General features: G+C 40.5%; 1 protein-coding gene across 1 annotated transcript in view; it reads right to left on the reverse strand.

The window, feature by feature from the left end:
- erbb4b (erb-b2 receptor tyrosine kinase 4b) overlaps nt 1-18,638 on the reverse strand; it is a gene marked incomplete at its 3' end in the record, with an annotated part of 315,584 nt that overhangs the window by 121,764 nt on the left and 175,182 nt on the right. The window contains exon 3 of the mRNA XM_080477811.1: nt 14,693-14,879. Coding sequence (XP_080333937.1) covers nt 14,693-14,879 — 187 coding nt within the window. The remainder of the gene's footprint in view (nt 1-14,692; nt 14,880-18,638) is intronic.

The raw sequence follows: 18,638 nt of genomic DNA on the forward strand, positions 1-18,638 counted from the left end.
AATGCCCACAATGGAAGTCAAATCATTTGGGCACCATATATAAATGAATAAATAAGCTTTTTTCATGTCCCATTACCCACCACTGCTCCCATTAAGAGTTTCACTTAGCCAAGGCTTTAGCCTATGAGGAATAAAAAAAAAGAAAAAAAAAAGCCTATTAATTATTAAGCTGCCTGGGGAAAAAGGGGAGGAGTCGTGGGGTTACAGGGTAATGTGTATGCTTATGTGTGTAGGCACTATGTACTCTTATTAAATTGATTTTGGCGCATTCCTCCTTTTCAACTAATGGAACGCAATTCTCAAAGCAATTGGAATTTCTTTGACTATTTATACAGGAATGGTATATATTTGTCAGCACAGAAAACATCTGAAAATTTTTTTTATAAAAAAAAATCACATGTGATTCAAAAGACAATATCCCAGAAAAGGACAGCATAATTAGGACTGTGCTCATTTCATACATGCCAGATGCTTTGAAGAATGATACATGATTAAATAATGCTAACATTACTCCGTTAATAGTCACTATACCCACATTTCCATTACCACAGATGCCAATTGGCTCCAGCGGTTAATTTACCTTTACTTCACAGAGCCAGAGCAGGCCGGAGCTGTCGGTTTTATCACTGCGACTGCAACGCCCTGCTGTAGATCCAGTAATATGTTAGTGTTGTAGTCGGGGCCAAATATTTATTTCCATAACTATTGGCCAGAATTCTGCACTAGGATTTTAGTCAAGTAAAAAAAACAAAAAAACAACTACTCCTTAACTAATTATTGGCACGTTGAGTCAGACATGAATATAAAAAAAAAATTAAAAAACACTTCTATGCAACTTTTTCCAAATAATAAAGAGCGAGTAAAGACCAACAGGACCACTTCAGACTAGTCTTTTTTTTTACTTTTGGCACTCAATACTTCCAGTAAAATTAGCCTTACATTACAGTGGAATGCTAATGTAGCAACCAAAATGTCACCGCCACACATTTATATGTGTCGATAACTGAATAATATTATGGAATTTCCTTCCCGCGAGCAGGAATTTACTGGTTCAGACACAGGGTTGACTCACACAGTGCTGACAGCTCAGGTAATGTGTCACACCGTTACACTAAAGTACTTTTTAAAGAAGCAACCAGTAAATGTAATCAAGTACTTATTTTTACTTATTTGTACAACCCTGCTGATGTATAATGATACTGTCACAAGCATTCTTTGTGAGTCGAATGTGGCACATAAGATTATGGTGAATAGTAAATGGAGTTCACTTTTCTCGCTTGTTCCACCGACGAGACAAACTAGTTTTATGATTGTTTAAACCAGTCATGTCTTTAAAAGTGAAAATCTCTCATCACCAGTCCAAAGGTATCCACTTGGGCCTCATAAATAGGATGATAGAAAGTGACATTTTCCCTCAGTGGTTTCTGAGACCCACGGAGCTGTCAGTCAGCTTCTATTTTATTTGCTTTCCCACTCATTTTGTTCACCCCCTGAGATGAGCACTGAGCGCCTCTGACATGAAAGGCCTGTCTGAAATACAGTCTGGCCTTCACAATACAAGTAGAAACTGCATGTCAATGCTGCCCAGCCATACACTGACATAGAGCCGCAACAGCATGCAGGCAGTCAGTGACAAAGTCAATCACCATCACTCTGGGATTGTTTTAGGTCTATGTAAATGGCAGACTTTTAAATAATGTGATATTCCACAGAGAAATACAGGGGGATACCACCATACACTGGACATGTAAGTATTGAGCCATGCATTTGTTTATTCATCTTTATGTTTATCCAAATCAGGTCTGAACACTGTGCTGATTGAAAAAGCAGGGGTTATTCAGCAAAGGAAGAATTACTCATACAAATCTGTCACAAAGACATTTCAAAATACGCTTTCTGTTTGGAAAGTGACATGTGCACAATGCATGAAGAAAAGTTTAAAATCTCACTTTTTCAATCCGTCTCAAACCATTTCAGACTTCCTTTTTTTTTTTTTTACCTTTATCAGTCTGCACCAAACACCTCACAATAAACTTTCACGGGGAATTTCAATAAAGCTGAAACATCACATTGACATGAGTATTCAGAGTCTTTACTTACCACTTAACTGAATCACTTTTAGTTTTAATTACAGACTTGAGTCTGCGATGGGAACAGTTATATACAACTTGATTTTGGGATGTTCAGCCAAACGTGTCAGTAGATCATTTAAAACTCTGTCAGAAAGAGAACCATCCAAGACAAGCCATTTTCAGGTTTCCCCTCAGAGCTTAACTTGGGTTCACAAATGGGTCTGGCGAAGTCATTCAAGTGATGACCGTTTGGCCAAATTTAAGGCCCTTCAGGACTTTAAGTGTGATTTTTGTCAGTATGGTTTTCCTCAACTCTGTTTCCCGTTTTGTTGCTGAAACACACCCACAGAGATTGATGGTTCCACCACCATGCTTTCCCACTCAGGTGAGTGCAAATGTTTTTGACAACTGCCCATATCAATTATAGAACAAAAAAACTATTGTTAAAGTCATTCACTGGACATGAATGCATCCATGTACCGGCTTTTGCTTTTTGCATATAATATTTATTAGTCCCCTAATAGTCCCCAGAGGGAAAATTAATTAACCAAACTGACCCATTTGTATGCAACCACACAGCGTGGCGCTCAGGGGGAGCTAATGGGGGTTTTGGTCTAAAGGGTCTAGCTCAGGGACCCAAGGTGAATGTTCTTTTGGACTGTGGGAGGAATCCAGAGAGCCCAGAGGGAACATAGAAACATACAAACTTCACCGACCGGTATTTGAACACACAAACTTCTCACTAACCACTGTGCGGCACTTGCCATATGCCATATGAAAATATCTTAAATAATATTGAAAATACATTGATAAACATATCCTACTTTTCTTCTTTTTACGACAGCAGTTTGTGGTTGTAAAACCTGAAGTTCAAGTATTTGGTCATTTTAAGACTTTATGAGGCATACAACATATTTCTGTTGTTCCTCACTGTTGCTTGTTATTGCAGCAATAAGTTTGCATGAAATTGTATCTAAATGAATAGCATTGTACTGGTTTGAATCAGTTTTATATCTACATCATAATATATATTAGTCTGACCTAAGTCATTGCCTGGGGGGGATGGAAATGTCGGAGAAAGATGGAAAAGTATTTTGATGATTAAATGGAATTAAAATTCCTTCCATGTCTACTTTAAATTTTAATGAGGTGAAAGTCAACTTCCACTTCCAGCAGGCCACAGAAATTTAGTTAGGCAGGCAAATTGGCAATAAAGGGTATGTAGTAGTGTTTAGGCAAGGCAGGTTTTTTTTTTTTTTTTCTTTTCTTGTTGATCAAAAACAGAAGTAGATGAGGGATATGCTGGACAATATTTCTAATCTGGGAGGAGGATCCACCAAGAGTGGTCCTTGATGCACTCACAGACTTAGATAATGTAAATTATTTATTGGAAAGGCACACATGCTACACATGTATGCACGACTGATGTATTTATGCATTAGCCTGCAGTTCTTTACTAAACTATAACAAAAAAAAACCTGCACTGCGATAATTCCTCACTATTTGCATTAACATCCTTTCTGGCTTGTTCTCTACTTTGACAACATATCTGGTCAAAATGAAAGGAATATACTGTGTTGCCGTATTGTTCATTTAAGTCTTACATTTAACATGTTTAAGAGAGAATGGAGGCCTTTTTTAACACAAGGGAATTTTAAGCAAAAACTTGCTGCAGGCACACAATCCATTAACTTAATATATGCAACACAAACGCATATAAAGATGCACACAAATACACGCACATTTTTAATTGGCAAATATCTGTTTTGTTTTATTATTTCTCCTCTCTCTTGGCAGGTTGTGCTATTGTCCCCCATTAATATTTCATAAAGAGTGCTTATTTCCTTCTTATGAAATCTCAGGCATCGCAATATTAAAGAGCGGAGAAGGTAAAAAATAACTAAACAATAAAAAATAAATAGCAGTATATGCTTAAGGCCAAGCTCTGAGCAATATAGGAGGATAGGTCTGGCAAATTAGGTACATTTGGGTTTAAGTAACATATCAGTTCGGGTTAAATATTTCAACATTTCTGAACCATATGAGTTTCGGAAATTACCAAGATGTAACTGATTATGAAAAAAAAAAAATCCCATTTGGCATATACATTTGTGAAAGAAAACCAACTGAATAAAAGTAAACGTTTTGGGAGGTGTTCAGCCCCATCGAAATAAAAGTGCTTGGCTCCATCAGTCTCACTGCCCATGTCATAAAGGGGGCATTACACAGCAATCAATTAAAACCAACTACGACTGATGTCTCGTTCTGCACTTCAATTTAACTTCTTGCCTCAACGCGATCCACATTAAGGGCTCACAAATGTGACAATATGAATGTCGTCCTTCAAAAGGAAGTCCCTCTTGCCCCTTTCCTGGAGCAGTGAAATATTGAGTCTGACACGGGAGTAATTGCATGGGAAGTAATCAATTAGACACACAATTGAAGGAGACCCGGGGTCCGCGGGCTGCCAGGCAAGAGGCTTGACTAAATTCTGGTGATGTGCACTGAACCGATCGAGCCTGTTTTGTGTGGCAGAGTTGCTCTCTCGTCACCTAGTAGCGAGGTGGCGGATGGCAGTCTAAGGGATCAGAGCTTGGCAGCAACTGCATGCCCCTCCATTCAGCAGCGTCTTGTCTGGGAGAAACATCAACTCCAATCGTTCCTTTCACCTTGCCCGATCCCATCGTTTTCCCGCCTTCCCCTGTGTACCGCCGTCACAAGACCCTGAGCAGAACAGGCTCAGCAGATGATCATCGAGCCACTGCACCAGCCTGTGGAGAAGACTCCGGCATCCGGAAGAGTATTACATGAAGTACAGACTGGTACAAGTATGACATTGTATGTGTTGGTGTGAAAGGCATCAATGTGACAAATCAAGATAGCCAAGTGGAATATGATGGCAGAAAGAGAGCCAACGAAAAGGGGGGGATAAAGAGATGGAAGAAAGACAGCAAATGAGAAAAATAAAGAGAGAGCAGATGGGCCATGAAGAAGTGGATAACGCCTTGGCGTAAAACACAGCCTTGTGTACATGCATGCGATGAGAGTGGATCATTCAGCAGATGGGGACTCAGATTGGATGCTTCATTTTGGACAGACGCAGTGCAGGCGTAGGGTGGTTAGAAAAATGAATCAACAACACTAAACAAATCTGAAAAAAAAAATAAATACTGGATGAAATGAGGGAATGGGAGGGGGTGGCAGTAAAATGTGTTAAATCAGAAAGCTCATCTGGGTAGCTCTCCTTATTGAGGCTGTTATTATTTTGCCAGGCAAGCAGGCTGTAATTATCATGTGAAAGCACAGACTGCCCAGGGTTCATATGACTATGGACCAAAAAAAAAAAGAAAAAAAAAGAAAGTGCTGAAAATGTTTGCCTAAGCAAAAAGGAAAACATGGTGGGTCAGCGGGCATCATAATACATATTGGGTTCTTAGAGATTGTCAGGCAGTATGTCTGTTTAACCTTAATCTTCCTTGGATATAAGCAAAAAGAGTCAAATTCAGTACTTATTTGAACCTTCTTCCTGCAGCGATCAGACAACGTATTTGTACACTGATCAAGTATTTCAGGGACAAGCTCTTTGTCTTGAAATTGTTGCTTTTTAAGCAGATTTCTGTTCTCAAAAAGTGACACTAAACAAACAACATAAGGAAACTTTCCACACTGGAGCAAAGAGTGGCTTTTATATTTCTTATTCTATACACCCTTGTGCACATACGCCATCCCTCAACCTTCCCCTGCTTGACTGTGCTTTACATTTCATATTCATGAGGATAACTTAGCTAAGCTTGATTGAAAGGTGCATCAGAGGGAGTCCTATCCCTGCTCAGCCGGAGACCTCCTCCACCCCATCCTCCAGTCCCCTCGAATCCACAGAGTCCATTCACAGCTTGCAGAGAGTGCACCAGAAAAATCAATAAGTCCAATGCTACAATATACTGGCGACAAATTGATTTCATCCAAAAGCAATTTCGACCCAAGTAGAAACGTGTGTGGGTTTCAGCACTGAAGAGGTCTTTCGCCAAGCCTTCTCTCGATTAGCCTCTTATGTAGTTAATAAGTTTTATCCTCTTATATATGTTGCTTATGGATTATATTGATCATTAGACACCTCTCCTGGGAGTGACGAGCAGAGCAACGCAAGACTAATATGACAGCGACATCAAAGGCCTCGTAATGAATGAGGCGGCTTGCTTTGGACTCTCCAGATCACTCGCAGCAAGGAAAGAGTTTGATCTGTGCTGCTTGATGTACAGGACTGGATGGAGCCCGATAGTTCAGGCTTATTTCCTTCCTCTGAAGCACAGTGTGGAATGATGACAACCGCAACAGAACAAACTGGGACAAAAGTGATGTGCTTCTCTCCCCGAGCAAGAGTTTGTTCAACTGTCAGGTCTATCTGTGGACAATTCAGTGACATGATAAACCCTCCGAGACAGGTTTCTTCTCATGAAGAGATAAGTAAGTGAGAAGGTTTTCATGGGGGTCACACTTTTGAACACGATTCTCAGCAGCCTTATGCAAACTTGATCAGTGTACACAGTAGTGAGCAAGACATTAAAAGTAGAATAAAATATTTATTTGAACAAACTTTGCTATTTCTATTTTGAATACGATTAAAATGCAGGACATGTAGTAGAAAAAATTGCTAGCCAGGTACATAGTCCCAATTATCTTGAAGTTACCGCAATTCTTTGGATTCTACCAGACTGATTTGAATAGGCCAAGTCCTCTCTGGGTGTTAGGTTGTAAGGTTGTTGTCGGGATTTCTGATGGTTTGAAGAACAGTTCTGACAAGGAATACACTTCTATGGAGTTTACCGTGTTTATTATATCATTCCTATGAACGATTTTGTACGTGTATTAATCCATAATAGTACTGCACTGTTTCCATTATCCAACCCATTGTACGAATCTAAGTGAGTGGTAGAAATTCCATGTTTCAAGCAATTTAAGGAATTGTCATTGTAAAAGTAGATCCAAGGTCAAATCAGCCATCTCATCATATCTGATTATACAACAAATAGACTCAAAAAGGTGATTTATTTAAATTATCTGTGGTGTGAATAATGCCACTGTAAGCAGCAATGCCAGGTAATAATAATATGAAAGAAACACATGAAATTGGCAGATGGATGTTTTGAATCCAGATTTTTGAAGTATATTGACACACAGAGCGGAGGCCCCACAACATAGAACAGAAACTTTTTTGTACACAGTTGGACTGCTTATAAATTAGACTGGTGCTCTGGATCAGGTCCTATTCCAACAAAACAAAGACTAAAACAAAACTGAGGACGTCTGGTTTGTACATCGCAATAACCACGTAACCTAAGCTGAAAGCACAGATCTGTGTGTAAAACAATGGCATTTTAGAATTCAAAGGAAACCGAGCGGATTGTTTTATATTCATTTTGTTAGCAGGAATAAAATATGCCAACGTGAAACACAAACAACAGAAGTTATGAAGTAGAGCAGATTCGGTGGCTGTTGTGCGTGTAGCTTCCCTGCACTTCATGGCTTGAGGCCATGGATGGCACATCAAACAGCAACTTCTCATAGAGTCCAGCCCCGGCTCCCTCAGCCCCGGCTTCAACTTGGCACCACAATGAAAAGGACTGGCTTGGCAAAACAACTGCTGGTGGTGCTGGACAAACGCAATCCCCTAAGTGTGGCATCATGCAAGAAAGAAGAGAAGATGGAGCGTGACACACAAGCACATGCTGTAGCTGCATATGCAGACTGATAGCTGTGTTGTGCCCCCCCTCCCCCTCCCCGACCCCAGGGAATCACAAGGAAGGCACAGTTGAAGAGAACAATGAGAGAGAACTGAATTATTTAGAAAAAAGGGTTTGGAAGAGGTGGAGATAGACTCGGTGCCATCCTTCGTTCCATACAAATCTAAACACATTCAGAAAACATAGGTAGAAATGTCAAATATCTACTATGAGGTGACGCCATTTTCGCACTTCCTTAGAATCTCCTTGAAAGAATTCATAATACAATTACAGAATGATTTATACATTATATTAATCGGAAAACATCATTTGCTGCAAACCAATTCACACCGATTCCGGCTCAACAACATAAAGTTTGAATTAGAGGTAAAAGCCATCTGAAAAAACCCATTTCCCCAAACATTCTTCATCAATGAATCAATGACGAGTACTATGTTGTGCCAATGGATAAAACATCGATATCTATTTTCCCATGGCTCACTTTGTGTGAGACATACCATGGTGGATGTGAGAACATTTTGAACCCTGATTGCGCAGAGAGTGAGAGATAACAAAAAAAAAAAGCCCTGAAAATGAAAAAGAAAACAAAAGAAAAACAAACAAGACCTTGGCAATGTATTCCTCTTGGGCCGTAACCACTGTTAATTTTGGCACCTGAGGTTAGTTTTAACCTACCAGAGAACTCAGTCTTTTCTGCCAGAGGGGGTCATTAGTTTTATTCTAACGTGTGCCTTGGTTTTTAAGTTATGTATCATTTTAGTATTTTAGGACTGATGCTGCTCCATCTTTTAGATTAGATTTAGAACAGTTGCCATGGCTACAGGTATCATTTTCATTCATGCTTTAGTTGTAAGACAGCATGTCTCTCTGCACTAGAGGTACGGCAGCATGAGTTATCAGTACAGATAATAATTAATAAAACCACCATCACTCATGCACAGAAAACATTAGCATAAGTTTAGTCACCTATTGTATAATTTTATAGTAAGCAAAGTAAAACTAATGCCATTTTGTCATGTTCATTTATCGAAAATGTTGTTTTAATGTGCAATTGTCCTCGTGTTTAGAGCCCATCCTAGTGATAGAAAAACCTCCTTTAAAGGATTTATTTCTTTTTTAAAAGAGTCACCAAGTCTGGTAACTGTAGTACAACAACTTGTTCTGGACTTGTTTGGCCAATAGAGTAAAGTTTACTTATAATGAGGTGCGTGATAACACAGTTGAATGCAGATAGCATGTAGGAAAAAAGAAAGAGCCATACATAACACAGAATCTCTTCTGTAGCAGAAAAATATATGATAGTTTATTGTTAACTACTCAACACTGGTGTGGACTGGTATTTAATTCCAGCTCTACCTGCCTCTTTCTCCATTTTCACTCCCTCTTAAGATGTGTAATGCTGGAATGAGCCTTAAAACACCTCAGAACTTGTGTTGCTCACATAGTAAACTGCCCTTGGTATGCCACACTTAACCCTGTGGTTGAAAACGCTCTACAGCATTATCCACGAGGCAAGAGCACCGTTTTCTAGTGACCTGTGGGGTCAGGGCTCCTGAAGAAAAAGCAGTTCAAGGATCCATTGATCATGAAGAGGCAGAGCCGCCCACACACTGTTTTCATACTTAGGAGCGTATTTATCAGCAATCACATTCAGTGTATTCTCCAACTTCTGAGGAAACAGACTCAGGTCTTCAACTGAGTGGGTTGTAAATCAAATGATAATGCTTTTGGCGTGAGTGAGGTGCCTATGACAGAAGAGATATAGTCTTTTCACAACATTGTGAGTCAGCGTCATATCCCTCAGTGTGAGAGGGTTAATTGTGATAACAGCAACGCTTGGATTCTCCAGGGACGAGGAAAAAGGCAAAGGTATCCTCATTTGGTGTTCAGGCGATGGAACCTATAAACAATGGACGATAAACGCACTCTTCAATTTATGTACACACGAAAATGATTGGAATCCTATTTTGTTTGTAGTTTTGTGATTCAACTGCAATGTCTTTTATTAAAGCACTTTTTTTGTGAAAAAAAGGGATTAGCTTTTTATAGGAGTGAGAGAGAAGCTTTCTAAGCGTACATTGTTTTAAAACAACATGCAAACTTACGACATCATGCTAAATTTTAGAGTAAACCCTTCTAACTACCATCTGGATCAGTCTCCTACATTTTTGATGGATGGTAGTTTGTCAAGAAGGAAACTTTGTGCCAAAAGATTTCAGCAGCAATTAAATATTTCAGTTCTTTTTTTTTTTTTTAAGAGACATGATTGGACTTTAGGAAGGAAAGAGACACTGATTGAAGTAATAGAGTATTAGCCTTGTGAATTGGAGAAAAAAGAAAATCATAGTAATTGCATTTAATTAGAATAGAATAGAACGTTATTTATATAGCACCTTTACCAGTCACAAGGTGCTTATCAGCACTATTAACAGAAAAAAATAAATCAGAGATGAGATCATTAAAGGTGTAGAAGCAAGGAAAAACATATAGTTATACAAAAAAAATGAGCAGCGACAGGTCAAAGGCCTGCCTGAATAAAACTGTTTTTAACTGCTTCATAATGAAGTCAACACATCTCAGCTGAAGTGGAAGAGCATTCCACAGAGTTTCAAATGCACAATCACCACCGGTTTTGAGCTTGCTGTGTGCGACCGTAAGCAACATTTCTTGGCCAAACCTAAGCGCTCTATTTGGGGCATGTGAGTGAAGGAGGTTGGAAATATAAAACGGTGTTTGGCCATGTAATGTTTTAAAAGTTAGCACTAGTATTTTAAAACGAACACGGAAAGTGATCGGGAGCCAGTGAAGGGAGGAGTGGACAGGGGTGATTTGGGCTCTCCTAGTTGTTCCTGTTAAAATACGAGCAGCTACATTTTGGACGGTTTGAAGGCAGTTTAAAGATGACTGATTTAAACAGTTATGTTACGCAGGTGGCAAAAGCAGGAACGTGTCAACAGGCTGACATGGCTGTCTAGTGACAGAGACTGGTCAAAAGACACACCCAGGTTATGGAGGCAGGGTTTGATATAATCATTTAATGGCCCAATGTGCTGCCTAATGCGTGGTGTCCATGTTTGGGAGGCAAGTATAAGGGCCTCTAGTTTGCTTGTGTTACGCTGAAGGCAATTGTCAGTCATCCACATTTTAATGGCCTGCAAACAGTCATTTAAAATGGAAAGTTTATTGCTCTCTTTGGGTTTAAAAGAATAATATAAGTGAACGTCATGTGCATACAGATGGTAAGAAATCCCGCTAAAACTGCTAATTATGTGACCCAGAGGCAATAACTACAATAAAAATAGTAATGGGCCCAGGACAGATCCCTGAGGTACACCACAGGACAGAGGGGCTGTGTCAGACATGAACTGGCCCACTGAAACAGACAACCTCCTGTGGGAGAGGTAGGATGAGAACCAGTCCAATGCAGTACCTGACATACCCACAAACTGCTTTAGCCTATCCAGCAGAATACTGTGATCCACAGTGTCAAAAGCAGAATACTGTGATGTATATGAAGTACCCATACGGAGCATTTCCCATCATCTGCTGCCATGAAAAGGTCATTAGTGACTTTAATCAGAGCAGATTCTGTGGGGTGAAGTTTATGGAAGCCAGATTGGAACGGGTCATTTGTATCATGTGCCTCGAGAGCAGACGTAAGCTGCGTGGCTACAACCTTTTCATGTATTTTTGAGACAAAGGGAAGTTTGGAAATAGGCCTGTAGTTCATATGAAGGGTGGAGTCCAGATTAGTTTTTTTTCACCAGAGGCTGCATTATAGCATACTTAAAAAGTGTAGGGACAGAGCGTGTTGATAGGGAGACATTTACTACATCAACAGTTGTTTGACCAATTGTTTTAGAAGCATTAAAAAACAAGGATGGAGGGAGAAAATCAAAGGGGCCATATGAAGGCTTAATTGTGGTTATCAGACCTGTAACTTCCTCCCAAAAAATAAAAGAGTGTAAAATTGAGATGTTGGGGGCACTTGCAGAAACCTGGTGAGATGTCTGGGGGATCTTGGCTCTGACTTCGCTGACTTTATTGACAAAATATTTTAAGACATTATTGCACTCAGTGTGAGAGGAAATGGGCACTTGTGGAGTGGTTTAATTTATGGTGTTAAAGAGAACTTCTGGATTTCTTTTCTGAGCAGAAATTGGGTTGGCGAAATAGGCTGTTCTTGCAACTCTAATCATTTCAGCGAGTTCCAGTAATAATTCTTTAAGATGCAGCCGGTGGACCTGTAGTTTAGTGGATTTCCAAAAACACTCTGTCCTCCTACACTGACGCCTGAGACAGCAAATTGACTCGTTAATCCAAGGTGAGGATTTTACTGAAGAAAGTTTTTTAGGTTTGAGGGGAGCAACCATGTACAGTACAGAACAGAGGCGCAATTGCTGTGAAAAAGCTCCGCCAGGGTTTGCACATCATCACAGTCTGACAGGCCATGTTCATCATACAAAGCAGCACATTTTTCAGCAGTGTGTTCATTTATGATGCGCCTGGATTGAGACATGGAGTTAAGTGGTTGCATATCCAGAATACAGGAAATTCCAAAAAGGACACACTTATGATCAGTGACCAGTAAATCCTCAAGGCAAATTTTTTCCATAGTTAGTCCATGAGTAAAAACCAAGTCAAGGAGTGTGTCCAGCTTTGTGTGTGGGCCCAGAAATATCCAGAAAGGCAGCGGCAACCTTAGAGGTAACATCATGAATGTGAAAATGAAAATCCCCAATAATTAAAACTTTTTCAAACATTATAAGTGAAGATAAGAACTCAGTAAAATCAGACAGGAAAGGGCCAAAAGGGCAAGGAGGTCGGTAGAATAAAATACAGTAAAAAGGATTAGCGCGGCCAACTTTGGTCACAGTGAGTTCAAAGGAGGGAAAAGTCTCTGTGCTGACTCACCGGCAGTCAAAATGACTTTTAAAAATCACAGCAAGACCTCCACTGCGGCCTGAGAGCCTTGGTGTGCTGACGTAGCTGCAATCTGAGGGGCACAGTTCATTAAAAGAGGTATAATCAGAAAACCTCTGCCAAGTGTCAGTGAGGAATAAGAAGTCCAAGTTTTCCCTCATTGAGCAGGTCCTGAAGAAGAAAGGGTTTTCTTGGTAATGGAACGTGCATTTAGCAGAGCCATTTATACAGAACGCTCGGTAGGGGGCGCTGCAGCAGAAGCCAGCGGCAGTGTGTGCGGGTAACAGGTGTTCGCTCCCTGGCGATACCTGCTCCTGTGTGATTGCCGTGTAGTGACACTACGATTGATAATCACAGGGATGTAGTGATGTGTAGGGCCAGTCTGCCCTCCCCAGTGAGGAGGGCTGGAGGGTGAGACGCTGTCCTGGGGTGTGGCGGGAGGGGCAGAGGATGGTTTTGGAGAGGGAGAGTTTTTATTGTAGCGTCACGCTTGTGATCCACACTGGACTGAACACTGAATATTGGAGGAAAGCTTTTCACTGCCATGCTTGTTTGGGTGATTCCCATCATTTCTAAAGAACAGATTAAAGTTCTCAATAAAATCCATGTCCAAAGCTCTACATGCGGACTGTAGCCAGGTGTGCAGGTAGAGAACACGACTACAACGGTCTGAACCACCGCCTATCCAGAGAATCAGACCAGAGATAAAAAAAAAGATTTTCCGCACTCTTTCAGGATATTGAAAAGGAGATTAAAATGATTTTTAATGCTCTCAGATTCAAAACGAGATGTGTCTTTAACTCCAACATGGACCACAATTCTCTCAATGGAAGCTGGGAGAGTCGGCAGGAGGATGAGGAGTTTATCCAGGATGACGGGGACTGTCGCCCAATGGAAGCAGTGTGTAATTGCATTAAAGAAACGCAGATTCCTGATTATGGAATCTCCGATAATTAATGTATTTGGAGGAAAAAGAGGGCGGGGCGATGGAGGTTGAGGACCACCAGGCATCCCAGATGATCCAGACGCAGCCGAGGGAGGGCGAAAGAGGAGAACAGGCACATCTCCCAGCCAGTACTTTAGGCAATGCATATGAAATGACGTTCAATTTCAAAAGAGACGCACCCAAGAGCATAACATACATTAAGGGATCTAACACTCTGCCTTAACATTGGCTAATGGTTGGATCATCATCGTAAATGTATAAGACAAGAAAGTTCAGCATTGAGTTAAAAACTGTACCTTAATGTGAGAAAAGGCAATTGTGGCGTTAGAGTGTGTTTTTGAGTCAAATATATGAGTGTATTGTTCTATGTCTGAGAGTTAGCAGCCCTGTATAAGGAATCGATATCACTGTGTGGTGTGCCGATATCTGCTGGTTGAGTTCATTGTCCTTGGTGCAAGTAAATGAAATCACAATCAACTAGTTTAAATTTGATCTTTCCCTCGCCTATTTATCTTATGCCATTTGTGGCTAAATCGAGGAAATGCGACTTGGTTGAAATGAAGAGAGGTCGTGTGAAAGATTTAATCTGCCTTCTGCCAATCACTGGCGGCCCTGGAATGTCAGCTGTGCTTTGCAGTGAATAGCGATGGACGAGGAACAGAAGCTGACTCGAGTAAAACAACTTGGTTTTGTCATTTCTGGAACACTGACCTATATACTGTGATCATTTAAATAACAACCGTGAGAAAATTGAATACAATAAATACTATAGTTTTGGCTGAAAGTGGGTAAAAGATTCTTTCAGTAGATTTATGTAATTTGCTGCTTTCAACCGAGTGCTCACTTGTTCCATCGCATTAGATATTTTTCTTTTACAGAGCACAATGTTTGGGACCAGTTGTACAACTAATTCTGAACAACATGTTTAACATGAAAACTAGCAGCAGATATCCACACCAACAAACAGCACAGTTCAATGGGAATAACTGGAAAATAAGCAAACCACTTGCCTGTGAGGTTTTTCAGACCCAACTTCCTCAGTCCAAAGTTTCCATCACGTCTGTAGTTGAGGAAGATTGCAAGCGAGTAGTGGTCCTCATACAGCTTAGTCCCTCTGATGATCCTCAGGTTTTCCAAAGGCAGGTAGTCAAACTGGTTCAGAGCCACCAGCACATAACCAGTCACTTCTCGGATAGACTGTGGGCAGATTGACAGGGGGAGGTCTTAGCTGTGCACAGTAGTGTTACAAAATCATCAAATACACCAAGAAGCAAAACCTATTATTTGTATGTAAAAGAAATAGTACGAGTGTAGTAAAAAAAATAAAACAGTTTGTTGTGGTCTGCTATAAAAATGATTGAGTCAGCTGAGGATAAATGGTACAGGGACATGTTTATGCCCTGGGAAAAGCAGAAACCTGAGGACTTCAAGATGAACTACAACATATGCTATCAAAAAAAGTTTTTTAATAGATCTGCATTATGAAGGGATAACAGACTAGTATTTGCTGAAGCTGACAAGGTGCATGCTGTTATAATTGGTTTTCCCTCACATTGGGGAGCATGCTAAGAGCTTTACAGCCTGCGTACTTCAAGCAAGAACTTGTAGACTGACATCGTGCAATAATACCTTTAGATGGACTATACTTGTTTGTACACTTCTTATTTTCTTCCATTTTATTGCCTGATGACAACGTGATGTGTCAAATGTCCATGTAAACCCTCCAGTCTGGGCAGAAGTGATTGAAATACAGAGTGTAAACATGACTTTAACTCCTTTTCTGTGGTTTGTATTGCCTCTCCAAATTTGTGTAAATACACAACCTTTATTAACCAGTAGATGGAAACATTTATCTGGGCAAAGTCAAGTGTGGGAAATAAAAGTACCATACATAAAAGGACACACAAATGAACACTAAAACAGTTGATCAGCTCATTTGTGATGTTATCTTGAAAAAGAATGTATGAAGCCTAATTTTTGAGCTGACTGAATTAATTTATAACTGATGCAAGCACACACATTTTCAAGTAGTTTACTCCACCGAGATCTAGCTCTGCTATGTCTACGGCATGCATTCATAGTGCACAGTATTGTGTGGATTGTAGAGATGTTCAATGATCAGTGGAAGCATCCAGCCATGAAAACGAGAGGTTGGGAAACTGCTTGTGATGACACAGGAAGTCCACTGGTAATCATGTCACTCCATTTGTAATATTATTTGCCATCCGTCATACAAAAGAGATGCGACTCGAGTTCGCAAAGGCACATTTTATATAGAATATATATCTCATTAGGATCATGAGGAAAGACGAGTAGAGCATCACAATTTATTCATAATTGCATACATATGTAATGCATGTATGTATGTAGTGTACATATGTAATTACATTTAGTGATTTATGATATACATACATTTTATAATAATGCATAGGTTTTATATAGCACTTTTCAGACCCTCAAAGATGCTTAAGATGACCCTGTTCATGAAATGTTATAAAAGAAAATGTGTTGCACTTTATATCTGTGACTTGCACTTGATAAATAAAACAATAATATATATCAGTATTTCTTTGTTTAATGTCTTAAAAAATGTCCCACTCCTATTTCCACATATCTTTCACACAGTGACAAAAAGCAAATACAGTATATTTTAGTATAGTCGTATTTGAAAACATAAGTGGGCCTGTATTCCTTCCCAAAAGATGTATCAATGCCTGAATATATAATCACATCAGGTACGACTAAAACAAAATCATACCTTGTAATGTGTAGATGTAAGGAGCTGAATCTGTAATAAGACAAGCTAATTAGAGGCAATGCCAGAGGATTCAATAGAGGGGCAAAACTATGGTGAGGGAAAGAAAGAATTGTCAAAAGGCGACATCAGATCATTGATGGCATCTGTCTTCAAGGTCACTTTCCACATATTCAGTCATGCCACTGAGTAGAGTTAAAACATCTCAGCAAGTCGAATCGGCTCCAGGGTTTGTGACCTCAGCGCAAAACTTGGCGCAGGGTTCAGCGCTCATGTCCGGGGCTTGGCCTGGGGTGACTGAGCCACAAGGACAGCTATTGCTTCACACTTTAAATGTCATTTATGAGGGGATATAACGACTGTCGAGACTTTGGCAAGGAGCCACCCAGTTGGAGCTGCTGTTGCATGAATCAAAGTGACAGACTGTGTCCTCTTTCTCCCATCCACCATTATGGTGGCTGTCATTAGCAGACCGGCGGTCAGAGAAGTCTTTTCCACGCTGGACCGATGATGCTGCTAATCAACAAGTCTGTGTGTGAAGTGCTGCTGCAACTGATGTACTGAGCTGAAATAAGTCCTAAGGAGGGCTCTGGCAGTGTAGTCATGGCGGCTGACAGCTGTCAGAGACCATGGGCATCAGCCACCAGTAAGTAAGCCACAGCTCCGTCATCATTACCCGACTGATTACCATTAATAGAAACAGACGGGCCGAATACTGGTGAGTCTCTGTGTATTTATGGGCCTGAGTGACAGGGACTTTAACATCAGTATTTATCTGTTTCAAAACCAGCCTGAAAAGATGATGAAAACATTTTAGCAGTTAGAGGATCCCCAAGGACAATGTTCACTTCTAGGGTCCAGAAGTTGATGCGTTTTTAGTTGTGGGAGTGGACATTTGTCAGTGCAAATCATGGGTATTTGCAACATGTTTGTTTTGGGTTTTTTTTGCAACGTGTACATGTATTACCATCAGTGCGGGGGGTGACACAAGGTCTTTTAGATGACTCATGTAGACATTGCTTGGGGTCTGAAGGTCATTTCAAATGAGCTAACCAACCAAATGAGCTAAAATCTGTGTAGTGCAGCGACTGGACTTTGGCCATATCTTCCTCCTCTACAAGGTACTCGTTATTTCTACCAAAAAGCTGAAGATGCTACACAACTACAAAAGCAATCAGTGGTTTCTGACTATATCCGAACATATACAGTAGCTAATAATCATTGCAGGGTACACATTTCATGGGTGCTTTTATAGCAGTTTTTTTTCTTTCTTTCTTTTTCCTGAGCACATTTATTACCGCACTCGCACAGTTGTTGGTGTGTTATTTTCAAGGGACCAAATCAATACTTTCCAAAGTGCAGCCTTGCAGAGGGAAATAAAACGAGCGAGGAAGAAGATGGCAGATACACACACACACACACACACACACACACACACACACACACACACACACACACACACACACACACACACACACACACACACACACACACACACACACACACACACACACACACACACACACACACACACACACACACACACACACACACACACACACACACACACACACACACACACACACACACACACACACACACACACACACACAGATTGTTTGTTCAATAATGAACTGCATGAAAAAAAAGGAAAACAACTTGTAGTGATTACAGGCTCTTGCTGAGCTAATGGCCAAATCTGCTCCACGCTTGGTCACTTTCATTAAACGCAGATCAACAAAACAAGCACCCCCTTGGAAATACCACTGGTGCAGGCCAAGAACACCTAGAGCAAGTCTTCTCCGGGAAAGCGGGCACCTGATTACAGCAAGCTTCACCATACCACAGGGGTGTCCAACCCTGGTCCTGCGTGTTTTAGCTCTCTCCCAGTTGCAACACACCTGATTGCAATGAGGGGCTCGTTATTGGGCTTTTTCACAACCTCGGTGATGACATCATCATTAGATTCAGGTATGCTAAAGCAGGGAGAGAACTAAAACGTGCAGGACCGGGGCTGGACCGGGGTTAAATAAATAATGGCGAATGCAAGTTGCAACGTAGAAAGTAAAATATGTAGTGGTATAATGCAAGATCATGGCAAAGCTTCCAAAGTAATAAAATGTTCAGTCTTTTGCACTATATCTTGTGTTTAGTCATGTTGAATTACCTGATAAATATAGCAACATGCTGTTGTCAGGCAC

Source organism: Lipophrys pholis (genome assembly GCF_963383615.2).
Source record: "Lipophrys pholis genome assembly, chromosome: 13".
Taxonomy (NCBI): Eukaryota; Metazoa; Chordata; class Actinopteri; order Blenniiformes; family Blenniidae; genus Lipophrys; species Lipophrys pholis.